Source organism: Talpa europaea (genome assembly GCF_964194135.1).
Source record: "Talpa europaea genome assembly, chromosome: 4".
NCBI classification, from domain to species: domain Eukaryota; kingdom Metazoa; phylum Chordata; class Mammalia; order Eulipotyphla; family Talpidae; genus Talpa; species Talpa europaea.
This window is the reverse complement of record NC_140070.1, coordinates 49156170-49168979: the sequence shown is the minus strand read 5'-3', so window position 1 is coordinate 49168979 and position 12810 is coordinate 49156170. Positions and strand designations below refer to the sequence as shown.

General features: G+C 40.2%; 1 protein-coding gene across 1 annotated transcript in view; it reads right to left on the bottom strand.

The window, feature by feature from the left end:
• The window catches only part of CLDN18 (claudin 18), a gene marked incomplete at both ends in the record, with an annotated part of 33068 nt that extends 24979 nt beyond the window's left edge, over positions 1-8089 (bottom strand). Inside the window, one exon of the mRNA XM_084232327.1 lies at positions 7870-8089. Within this exon, the coding sequence (XP_084088453.1) occupies positions 7870-8089 (220 nt within the window). The remainder of the gene's footprint in view (positions 1-7869) is intronic.
• Between the last annotated feature and the right edge of the window lie 4721 nt (positions 8090-12810).

The following is a 12810-nucleotide window of genomic DNA, read 5'->3' as shown; positions in this document are numbered from 1 at the left end:
GTTTATTTGTGCTTTCTCCCTTTTTTCCTTTGTGAGCCTGGCTAGGGTTTGTCTATTTTATTGATTTTTTTTCAAAGAACCAGCTCTTGGTTTCATTGATCTTTTGGATTGTTTTTTTAGTTTCGATTTCATTTATTTCTGCTTTGGTTTTTATTATTTCTTTTCTTCTACTGGTTTTGGGGTTTTTTTGTTGTTCTTTTTCTAGATCTTTGAGCTTCGAGATTAGGTTGTTTCTTTGCGTTCTTTCTTGTTTCTTGATGTGAGCTTCTATTGCTATATATTTTCCTCTTATTACTGCTTTTGCTGCATCCCATACATTTAGGATATTGGTGTCCTCCTTGTCGTTCAATTCAAAAAATTTTTTAATTTCTTCTTTGATCTCCTCATTAGTCCAATGGTCTTCCAGTAGTGTGGTTTTTAATCTCCATGAGGTAGGAAAGTTCCTTGCCTTCTTTTTATGGTTTATTTCTAGTTTGATGCCTTCATGGTCAGAAAAGATGGTTGATATGATTTCAATCTTGGTGTATCTGTTGATGTTTGTCTTGTGCCCCAGTATGTAATCGATCCTGGAGAATGATCCGTGTGCGCTTGAGAAAAATGTGTACTCCGTTTTTTTGGGGTTTAGTGTTCTATAGATGTCTGTTAAGCCCAATTGCTCTAGGTCCTTATTTAGAGCTTTGGTTTCTTTACTTATTTTTTGTCTTGTTGATCTATCCATTGTTGATAGTGGTGTGTTGAAGTCTCCCACTACGTATGTGTTTTCTCTGATGTCTGTTTTCAGAGAGGACAACAGTTTTCTGATATATTTTGGAAACAGCACCTATTCTTAAGTTAGATTATGCCCCTTTCCTGATTCTTTTTGAAAAACAATGTTATCATGGACATTTTTACATGTAACTCTCTGTCAGCATTTCTGATTATCTTTTAAGGATAGGTTCCTTAATATGTCTAAATATGTGATGCTTTAAATAATTTTTTAATGTACATTGAGATTTTTTTTTCTACGAATTTTATACTCAGCAGAGGTATTTGAATGTCTTGTCTCTTACCTACACTCTTACCTACATTGTGAATTTGGTAAATTATACATGATCATGTGTTCTAATTTACAATGCTTTGATTTTTTTTTTTTTGTTTGTTTATACATGCACTGGGTACAGTCAGAAGCGCGGGAGGGTGAGAGAATTCACCAGAGCCAGAGTGGGGAGCAGAGCAGGCAGAAGGACTGAAGTACACTGCTGAGGGGAGCAGCGGGCGGCAGGAGAGGTCTGAGCGCCATGTGGGACCCTCCTCTGGTGGCCGGGGAGCAGCCGGGGATCGAACTGGCGCCGCAGAGGCCGCGGGCAGCTTCGCAACCCAGCGCTCAACCGATGCGCCACTGGGGAGGCCCCTGCTTTGATTTTTTTAATGAGTTGGAAACTTTTTTAAATAAACATTTATGAAGCATTTATTTTTTCTTTGCTTGAATTGTTAATTTATATTTTTTGTCATTTATTTAATGGAATCTTCATACTTTTCCTATAAATTTATATGAATTATTTATTTGTTATGAGTCTATATATTACTGTGATTATGGAAAAGATCTTTGCTCATTGATTATTTGAAATTTTTTCATAGTTTTAGAAAAAATACAATGTATTCCATTTATGTGCTCCCAGTACCTGGTGCATAATACGGGCTTAAAAAATATTTGTGTTTTTTTTTAGCTCTTCTGCCCATTTTTTGACTGGATTATTTTCTTTGTTGTTGCTGAGTCTCATCAGCTCTTTGCAGATTTTTGTGATCAGTCCTTTATCATTAGTGTTGGGTGCAAAAATTTTCTCCCAGTCAGTGGGGTGTCTCTTTGTTTTGGTTACTGTCTCTTTTGCTGTACAGAAGCTCTTTAATTTGATGTAGTCCCAGCTGTTTATCTTTGCCTTCACTACCACTGCTTTGGGTGATGTGTCTTTAAAGATGTTACTGAGGTGTATGTCATATAGTATTTCACCTATATTTCCTTCTATATATTTTATGCTTTCAGATCTTATGTCTAGTTCTTTAATCCATTTTGAGTTGGTTTTTGTGCATGGTGTGAGGTAGTAGTCAAGCTTCAATCTTTTGCATGTAGAGACCCAGTTTTCCCAGCACCCTTTATTGAAAAAATTTTCTCCAAAGAGGAAATGCAAATGGCCAACAGGCATATAAAAAATGTTCAACATCACTTGTAATCAGGGAAATGCAAACCAAAACTATAATGAGATATCATCTTACACCAGTGAGAATGGCACATATTAAAAAAACTAGCTACAACAAATGTTGGCGAGGTTGTGGAGAAAAAGGAACTCTCCTGCACTGCTGGTGGGAGTGCAAACTGGTCCAACCACTATGGAAATCTGTGTGGAGTTCCACAACCTGCTAAAGATGGAGCTTCCATATGATCCAGCAATTTCAATCCTAGGTATTTACCCAAAGGATACAGAAACAGTAATTCCAAAGGGCACCTGCACCCCTATGTTTATAGCAGCACTATTTATAATAGGTAAGCTATGTAAAAAACCCAAATGCCCAAAAATAGATGACTGGATCAAGAAGATGTGGTACATATACACCATGGAATATTACTCAGCAATCAAAAAAAAACTCATGCAATTTGCAGCAACATGAATGGAGCTGAAAGGGATCATGCTCAGAAAAATAGCCAGAAGGAAAAAGAAAAAATACCAGATGGTCTCACTCATAGCAGAAATTTATAAAACTTAAATAAGGGACCAGGAAAAAGATTAATTATAATAAAGTAAAAATCAAAATCAACAAGCAACTATAAACCAGTGATACACTATGGGGGGAAGGGAGGAGGGAGGAGGGTCAAAACAAGGTGGGGTAGGAATTGTATCGGGACTATAACCAAGATGAAAATGCATACATTGTGCAAAAATGAAAATGATGTAAAAATATATAAAATTAAAAATAATAAATAAAATAAATAAATTTATAGATTAAAAAATATTTGTTGAAAGATGGAATCAAATGAGTTTACTCTTCCTTTATGTTTTCCCCTGTCATTTCTATGCTTGGGAATTTATTTTCCATTTAGGATATAGAAACTATTTTAGAAAATTAAAAATATTTCTTGTACTTTTTTACATTTAATTAACCTGAAATCTACTTTGGTATATATATATATATATTGGTTGATACTATAATTCTTTTTTCCCTTAAAAAAACTAATGTATAATTTCTGCAGTACTTATTAAATAACTTTACATTTTCTATTGCTTTATAAAAACTCCTCTGTGTATGTTAAATTCACATATATGTGTTTCTAATTTTTAATTTTGTTTCATTGACCTATGTGTCCATCTTTGGACCAAAGAGCACTTTTAATTATTGCAGCTTCAGAATTTGGTTGAATATCTGGCAGATTTAGCCCACTACTTTTAACACTGTCAAGGAAAACTCTTACTGATATTTTGATTAGAATTCTTGTAATGGAAAAGAACTTAGATTCTGGAGGAAATCTGCCTGGGTTTGAATCCTCCCCCTGACACTATTACAGTGTCATTAGTCACATTTATTAGTCTCTCTGGACTTCCAATTCCTCATCTATAAAGTGGTGATAATGACACCACTTACTCAATAGGATTGTGAAAATTAAAGTATGTACAGGTAATTTTTATATATGTATATAATTATACAAATTATACATTGGTATGTGTTAATTTCTTAAACCAATGACTGGTGCATAGTAAGGGCTCAATAAATTTTATTATTAATAGTAAATTAATAATTATCATTATGCATTAATTAGGGACAAAATTCACATCTTTACAATATTCCTATCGAGGAGCCTATAATATATATGTGTATAAATCCTTTTACATTTTTCTTCATAAAGCTTCTTTTTTCAAGCATAACTAAATTATATTAATTTTGTTAACACACTGTACTCTCTCATAAGCCTGTGGTTTTTCCAGATGATGTTCTCTCTTTCTGAAAAGTCCTTTACCTCTTTATCATCTTAGGTAACTCACATATGTTATTAGTAATCAGCTCAGCTATCATTTCTTTACCTCTTGTTCCATACATGGTTCTCACTAAACTCCACCACAGTGATTCTGAACTGGGGCTCACTGTGCCCCAAATGGATACATAGTAACACCTACATTTTTGTTGTCACAACTGAGGAGGAGAGTGTTGCTGGTGGGTGAAGGCCAGGGGTGCTGCTAACTACCCTATAATACATGGGACAGCATTCCATTAAGAATTATATGGTCCAGAATGCCAATAGCGCCAAAGCTGAGACCCATGGACTGGAATGGTCTCTTTACTAGTATGTCTCTCTTTCTATTAAGAGCTTTTTGATGTCCATAGTCCCCAAGTACAGATAACCTGGAACCTAGTACTTGCTCAGCAAATGTTTGTTGAATGAATAAATGTTCCTTTTAATGCCACAATTCCTGTGTTATTTTTTATTTTCTATTACCTCACTGTGTGTGAAAGCACCAGAGGTATTTGCTTTTCCATTCTGTCTCTGCCAAAAGGGGACCTTGTCTACACCCAGTCAACCCAGAACAGGTTGGCTGCCAATTATTGGCCTAGTGAAATAATTTGGTCTAGGAAGATGATCACTAATCATATGCCTAGGGTTTCTCTGGAATTATTCCCTCTAAACCTGAGCCTGCATTTGCATTTTCAGGAGTGTATAGCTTCTCAATAGAAATTCAAAAAATTTGTGCTTTTATTTCAACAGCAATGAAAAATAAATGAAAGCAAGTATGCTCCAGATCCTCTGCTGGCCATTTTTATATTATGTTGACGGTTATGATCTTTCTTACACAGGGGACAGTCACATAATGTCTTCAGTTGCTGCAGGAACAAAGGGTTCACTCTAATTCAAACAGAAATAGCATGGGGAGGTTGTCCCCACCCTGCAGCACTGGCATCCCAAACTGCTCCTGTACCCCATGTCAGTGCCAGAAGAGTACCACCATAACACTGTGCAGCTCTGGCTTTGACACATAACTGATTAATGCAGTAAATGTACAGCAGAGAATTTTCTCTCTCCAGTAGAAAAAATTGGGTTGATAGCTTTAGAGATGCCTTAAAATAGTACCACAGTACACCTTACCTCAGATGAACAAGACCACTACAAAGGGTTAGCTGTCAAGTCACAGGTATCACAGACAATATCGAGTGATTCCCTGCTGGGGTTATGGCTAAGTGGGAGACTCAAGTACCTCGAACTTATTAATGTCATTTTTAAAGATGAACCTGTAGAGAATTTGCACTAATAATATTGAAGTCAAAACACTGACACAAGTGAAACACAAAATTGGACTTGAGGTTGTCTTTGTCCACTTAAACTCCAAATTCAAATTAACTATCAGTAACACCAAATTAATTTTTAAATTTAGGTTTATTAGTTTTTTTGGTGCTAATTATATTATATTTGCAAGGGTGGCTTTTGTAATCGTGTAAGATTATATGGATAAGGAATTTAAATCTATTATTATACTTGCTTCTGTTAAAGTTACATTAAAATAAGTATAATTTAAATCAACATTGAGGGTCTGAAAGAATTTTTTAAAGAAGGGATTTCTACAAAACTCTTTTTTGAAAAATATTTCTCTAAACTGTCTAGTCACATTTTTTACACACACACACACACACACACACACACACACACACACACACAGAGTTTCTAAGAGAAGATTTAGCCAACAATTTCAGTCTGGCCTATTTTTAACTTCAGGAACTTGGGCAAGCTACTTGACCCTGCTGAGTCTCCATCTGTCAGATGTAAGATGTAAGGCTTAGACACCAGGTTTAGGCAAGAAGAGAGGCTAGAAAGGCTTCTATGTCGAGTCAGGGAGATTTCTGCATTGTGTCTGAGAGGCTCAGCACTCCCAGTTAGGGCTACAAGTTGGCCTTGAGTGCAGGCAGGACAGGGTCTGAACCCTGCCTTCATCTGTATGTGTCCTTGGGCAAGTCACTCAAACTCAGTCTCCTTGTGTCCCAAAGGTGAACAACACCAAACTCACGAGATTATAGAGATTATACAACATAGTACAAGGCAGTGGCTTTCTCAAGAGCTAGTGCAGGATTTAACACAGTTGTTTGCCCTTTTCAAGCAGTGTGAACCCCTCACGTGGCATGCGGGTGGTCTGTGCAGCATGAAGTTAGCCCCAGGGTGATTGTCTATGTCATGGCTTCTAGCTCTGCATGGACCCTGGGTCCCAGTCTCTGGACAGATTCTGGGTATTTTGAAGGTAAAGGAGAACCCCAAGGTCAGGTGGCTAGACCCAGAGCTAAGGAGGGAGGGAGAACAGAATGAAATAGGAGAGGTTCACCTTTCCCCCGTCCCAAGTGTAGGGATATCCTGTTGAACCGGCAGCTGGTCACCCACTACTCTGACCCATGTTCTCCTCTTTATACTGAGCTCTTTTCTCTTACTCTGCATCTACTGCCTTTGTCCTCCTGCATTCTCTTGTAGGATTACTGGTCTTGAAGTACTATAATCTTTAAAACACACACACACACACACAAATACCAAAAAACCTTTCAGAGCTTCTAACTACCTTAGCATGTCATTCAATGTTTTTCACGATCCGTGCCACATAAACCCTCCTGTCCAGCCAAATCCATTCCTTCATTTCATGCAAGTAAGACTCAGAAGATAGCAGCCTTATGGTTTTGTCCACACTGTTTTCCCTTCTGTGATGCTTCCCTTTCCATATCCCTAGGGACCTTTCCAGGCTATATGTGGTTTTACCCATGGGTAGACCCTCTCCTGGGTTCATCTGCACCTCCTCTTCTGCAGCACTGGTCCTTTGTCCTCCTCACTCGGCACCTTGGTGTGACAATCCTCGTATCCCTGATCATATTTTTTGGGGGGGATGCTGGGCCTACAATATCTTGACCTACAGCAAGTCCTCCATCAGTGTGTGGAATGCCTGAAAGAATGAATGCCTTGTGGTGGAGTCTCAACCCTGCAGTCAGATGGCAAGTCCCTGGAGTGGAAAGTCCTGTATGTTCTACTTCTGATGCCCCTTTCAATGCCCACCTTAGATCAATGCCTCTTTCAAGACATTGCTATGTATTTATGAAAGGAACAAATAAGTAACAAATAAAATGACAAGTTTATTCATCATCTTATTCTGTTACCTGAGGGAAAGACATTTTTTACATATTCTAACCTTGAGACTTGAATCTTTCTTCAAGTTGAAATGACCAATCCACTAAATAAAGAAACAACAACCCTTGGGCAACTAAGAAGGGTCTGGGAGGCAGCCATCACAGCCCACACTCAGTGCTGTGCGTGGCAGACTCACTTCCCATAGCAGAGCCCTCTGCACACAGAACCCCTGAATCGGTTCCATGTGGCCAGCATGAAGCCTGGAGGCCGCAGAAAGGGCCCATCTGCACTCCCCAGAGACATGGCACTCACTTATTTCCTCTCCTCTGCTCCCTTGCTGTTGCTGCTGGCTGCTTGGGCTTCCCTGGAGTCTGCCTGGACAGGAGCTCTTAGGAGATTCACAGCTCCCAACTCAGGAAGGGGGATCTTAGGGCTAAAGGGAGGAATTGGCTACAACTTGGGCCTTCTGAATCCTCTTCCTGTGGGTGACTGAGACTCAATGTCATTGCGTACACAGGAGTTATTTAAAAAAAAGTATGCCCTTTGGGGACTTAAGCACCTATCAGGGACACCATGAACCCCAAACAGGAGTCCTGCCAGCTCCAGAACTCTCTGCTCCCTAAGTTTGCTGCCCTTCCGCTCTGACTCTGGTGGTGGGATTGTCCTCCCCACCCCGGGGTCCCTCTGTAGTGCCCCAGATAGCAGATAGCGGTGCAGTCTCCCGTGCCAGGTGTCCTCAGGTGCTCGGCCCTTACCTGGCAGCCCCAGCAGGGTGAAGTAACCTCGGCACTCGGTGAAGCCTGAGCTCTCCCGGACGCAGGAGCGCCAGAGCCCTTGGTAGTTGAAGACAGCAGTCACTGGGTTGTTGTACAAGTCTTGGGTGCTCCACTGGTCCATGCAGGTGGCGGCAATGATGCCCGCTATCCCGATCAAGGACACCACGAACCCTAAGCCCTGGCAGGCGGTCACAGCCATGGTGTGCAGCGTCCACACAGCACCACACAATAGCGGGTGAGAGTGTTGAGTGTAGGGCTGGAGTTTTCTCAGAGAGGCTGGTGCACACGTCACTAATGGGGCATGTGATGGAGGAGGGGACTCAGCAGTGCCAGCTGGCCCCCACCCTTGCTCTTTATCTCCCTCGGGGAGATAATTTCCACGACGTGGTACCAGGAACCATTTGTTTTCCACCATATGTACACTCTACTCACTATTTGCCTTTTTGAGGGAGTTTCTCTCCCGATTAGTCAGGCTCCCCTCTGTAGAGGGTAAAGCAGGTGCTGAGGGTACTGCTTGAAAGGCCTTGCAGGTTGGTCAGGTCAGGCAGAGCTGCCAGTGGTTAATCCACAAGCTAGTATAGATAAGGGGGTTTCATATACTTGATCCTCCCAAGGTGCCGCCTTAGTTAAAAGACTCAGGGAAGGCTGGTTATGAGGCAGGATGAAGACTAGCCGATTTTTGTTAAGCACAGTAGTTCTGTTCTAAAAGTTGCCAGGAACACTGAATTAGCAAATACTGAATCATTGCCCTCAGGGGAATGCAGGGCTGGTGCCTGGTAGCCTCTGCTTACATTCTCATCAGCTGATCAATACTTAACCTTGTTTTATGTGTGTTTCTACTTAAAGACATCTTATTTAATATATAAAGTTGATTCATTAACATTGAACTCATGGCCAACTACTCTATAACTCATGCCTGAAAGAAGCTTATCTAACACATCCTTTTCTCCATGAGGCAGATCATAGCTTTCTTGCACAGACATCACATCAGTACTACCCTTGGGGGCCATTTCAAATAGAGAAATGTAGGGTAAAGAAAATGCCGGGCTTTTCTGTCCTCCCGCCATCAGGATAGTTGATGGATCCTTGCCGTCCTGAATGCATGCCAGAAGGCGGGCACCTGGAGTAGGGTGTGGGCATAGCTAGATGGGATTCACCTGGGCTAAGACTGGGCTTTTAAGGGCGGCATCACGGGAACACCAGCAGAAGCCGAAAGAGAAGCTGAGAGAGAAGCAAGAGAAGCAGAGGCAGAGAACGCCAGAGAGCCCGAGAGAGAGCGGATTTGCTGGGGGCTGGGAGGCCTGCCAGCCTCCCGGCCCCCCAGCACCCCTGCCTGCCATGTACCTGGTAATCCCAATAAAAGACCTGTAAAAACCACTGAGGACTCTGACTCCTCCTTTACCTGGTCTGCTGGATCCTAGAAAACCTGCACTGTGTCCATTCCTGAACTTTACAAGAAATCACTAGCAAAAAGCACAAAAAAATGGGAAGAATGTGGCACTAAGTATGTTGTGAGAAGGACACTTGTTCACAATCCTGTGAGCAGAAATGAAAAGGCAGAGAGTAGCTGTAAGGGCAGGAATGGGCACAGTGCAGGTTTTCCAGGATCCAGCAGACCAGGTAAAGGAGGAGTCAGAGTCCTCAGTGGTTTTTGCAGGTCTTTTATTGGGATTACTAGGTACATGGCAGGCAAGGGTGCTGGGGGGCTGGCTGGCCTCCCAGCCCCCAGCAAGTCTTCACTCTATCTGAGCTCTCCAGCCTTCTCTGCTTCTCTCTCGGCTTCTGTTCGTTCTTGGCTTCTCTTTCAGCTTCTGCTGGTGTCCCCGTGACACCGCCCTTAAAAAGCACAGTCTTAGCCCAGGTGAATCCCATCTACCTAGGCCTATACCCTACTCCAGGTGCCCGCCATCAGGCATGCATTCAGGACCTCAAGGATCCATCATCTATCCTGATGGCGGAAGGGCAGAAAAGCCTGACATTTTCTTTACTCTACAGTAGCCTTATTCCACCTAAGCTGGGAAAGTGTTACCTCCCTCAACTCAAGTTATTTACCCTCTGCATCTGCACATTCCAATAACAAAAAGAGAAAACTTCTAGAGTATTGATTTTGGAAAAAAATAAATTTTAGAGTTGGAGAATTTGCAAATACAGAATCTTCAAGTAATCAACTGCAGTTATTTGATGCAGCTGAGAGTTAATGTGCTCAAGCTGTTTGCAGCTTCTGTGGCACTGACTGCCTTCAGCAGGTGCCATGGAGGAGGGGAGGCAGCAGAGGCAGCAGGGAAGCTTTGGACTCTGGACGGAGACACCTGGGGTTCAGTCCTCACTCCACTGCTGCCTGGTGATGAGACAACAGCAACCTCACCTTTCTGAGTCTCATTCTCTTCTTCCATAAAATTAGATAATGGCAGTGTTTGTCTTCCTGGATTGTTTTGTAGATTAAATGTGATAGTGCATATGAAGTGCTTAGCATTGCATAGAACATTGCACAGAAAATAATAGCAAATATTGCTAGGCAGCCTGATAGTAATATAATTAAAAACTTTAGTTACTGACAAATCACTTTCATGTTGTTCTATCATATTGATCAGAAACTAAGCCCTAATCTTCTCACACAAGGTATCTCCAGTTACAGAAAGACTTTTTAAATTTTTGATCCAACTATCATTCCTACTTATTTTGAACCTGAATTCAAGTCTCAATTCTTTTTGCTTATATACAGATTTATATCACACATCACTGGCTAACACCTCTGTGCCTATATTTCCCCCCTTAAAAAGTAGAGGGTTTGGAATATCTAAAAAATCTGATAATTTAAAAAAGTGGAACTCGGTTCATTGTGATATTTTCAGGAAGACTTATATGCCATAGATAAAAGATGTGTGTGTGTGTGTATGTGTGTATATGTGTGTATGTGTGTGTGTGTGTATTCTTTGTGGTAGTGTAAAGAGGAAAGAAAGTTGTGCTACTTTGGTTTATAGGATGGAGGGAAGAGTTTGTCCATTTTTCCTTTGTTCCATGAATTAGCCACTCAGATCATTTATTATAATCCCACAGAGCTTCAGGGAACATAATTTGAAAATCACTGGATAAGGGTCATTCAATAATCTATTCAACAATTCATACAGTGAAGGGATGAACTAGAAAATTCAGCTCACTGGCCCTAAGAGAAAATGACTTGTTAGACTTAATCTGACCTGGTCCCTGTGTGAAAAAAAGAAGACAAAGTTCTCTGAGATTAAGTGACCACCAACCTCTGTTTCAAATGTTGTTGAGGTTTGAATTTACACACCCCACCTCATGCTCCTGGAACTCCCTCACTAAGAAAAAAGCACTAGAAGGTGATTCCAGGCTGATAACATAACTTGCAAAGGCAACTGCAAAACCCTCAGTGCAGGTACATTTAAATCCCTGTACAACTTAAGCTCGAAACACAAAATTCAAAATCTATTATAAACAATGATCTGCATTCTGATAAACCAACTCTCAAAAAAAACTTTTTGCTGACTTGTAGCATTTGCGAATTTCCATGGCATAAGTTCTCCCATTATGGCTGACATTGAATTACCAATGTCAAATCACTGAGTGCAAAGTTGGGAAGAAATGCACAAAAGCAGCTCTCATGAGCTTACTCTAGGGCACCACTTGGTTATGGATAAGATCACAAGACTTAACAGTTACCAAGGATTTCACAGGAAAATCAGATAATAATGGTGAAAGCTATAAGAAGAAACTAAAATCATTTGTAAATAAAGGTCACCATAAAATAATATAGGAAGATTTGGCAGCCTTCCCTTCTAGAATTTCTAGAAATGAAATATATAGTCAATAAAACAAAAAACCTCAGTGAATAATGTAACAGGCACAATTTGGACCCTTATGATCTCTGCCTCTTGGGTTACTCCAAGGTTATATTACATTATATGGTAAAAGGAATTTTACAGATGTATTAAAGTTACTAATTAAATGACTTTAAAATTAGGAGATTATCCTAGATTATCCAGAGAAGTCCTATGTAATCCTATGAGCCCTGAGAAGCAAAAGAGGAAGGTAAGAACAGGGATTGAGGGTAATACAGCAGAAAGGTAAGTCCTAGATCAGAAGGATGAGGACTGATGTGTCATTGTTGACTGGAAGATAAAGAGTCACAAGTCAAGGAAACAGGGATCACAGCCCTTCAACTGCAAAGAACTGAATTCTCCCAACCAATAGGGATTTTAGTAAAGGTCTCCAAGTTCCATATGACAACCACTGCCATGACTGGACCCTTGATTTCAACCTGGTGAGACCCTAACACACCATCTGACTACAGAAGCCATGGGATAATAGATGAGTGCTTGAAGCTGCTTAATTTCTGGAATTTGTTACGGCATCAATTAAAAAAACTAATAACAGGTAATTAATAGATCAAACACAGCTGCATTAGCATTCACAAACAAAAAGATAGAACTGAGAAAATTATGGAAAATGTAACCTGAACTAAAGAGATGAAAAATATGAAACAACAGTTAAAGACCTGAAGGCTAAAATGAGAAGTTCCATGTAAATCTAAAGAGTACCAGAAGAAGAGAATAAAGAGAATAAGAGAAAGACAATTTGATAAGACAAATGGCTTAATTATTTTCTAGAACTGATGAGACTATTAATCCCACATTAAGCATGTGTGATCATTCTACAAAAGGTAAATAAAGATAAACCGATATCTGGATTAATACAGTATTACAAATTTCTAAAAATAAAGAGAAAAACCATTTTATAAACCTGAAAGAAAGAATTGGAGCCATTATACCAATTACAATAGTAGAAACCAGAAGACAGAACTGTATCTTCAAAGATTGCGAATAAAAATAACTATCATTCTCAAGACAATGAGAAGACAAGAGGCCTTGAGACCTCCCTTGACACCTCACTAACACCTGA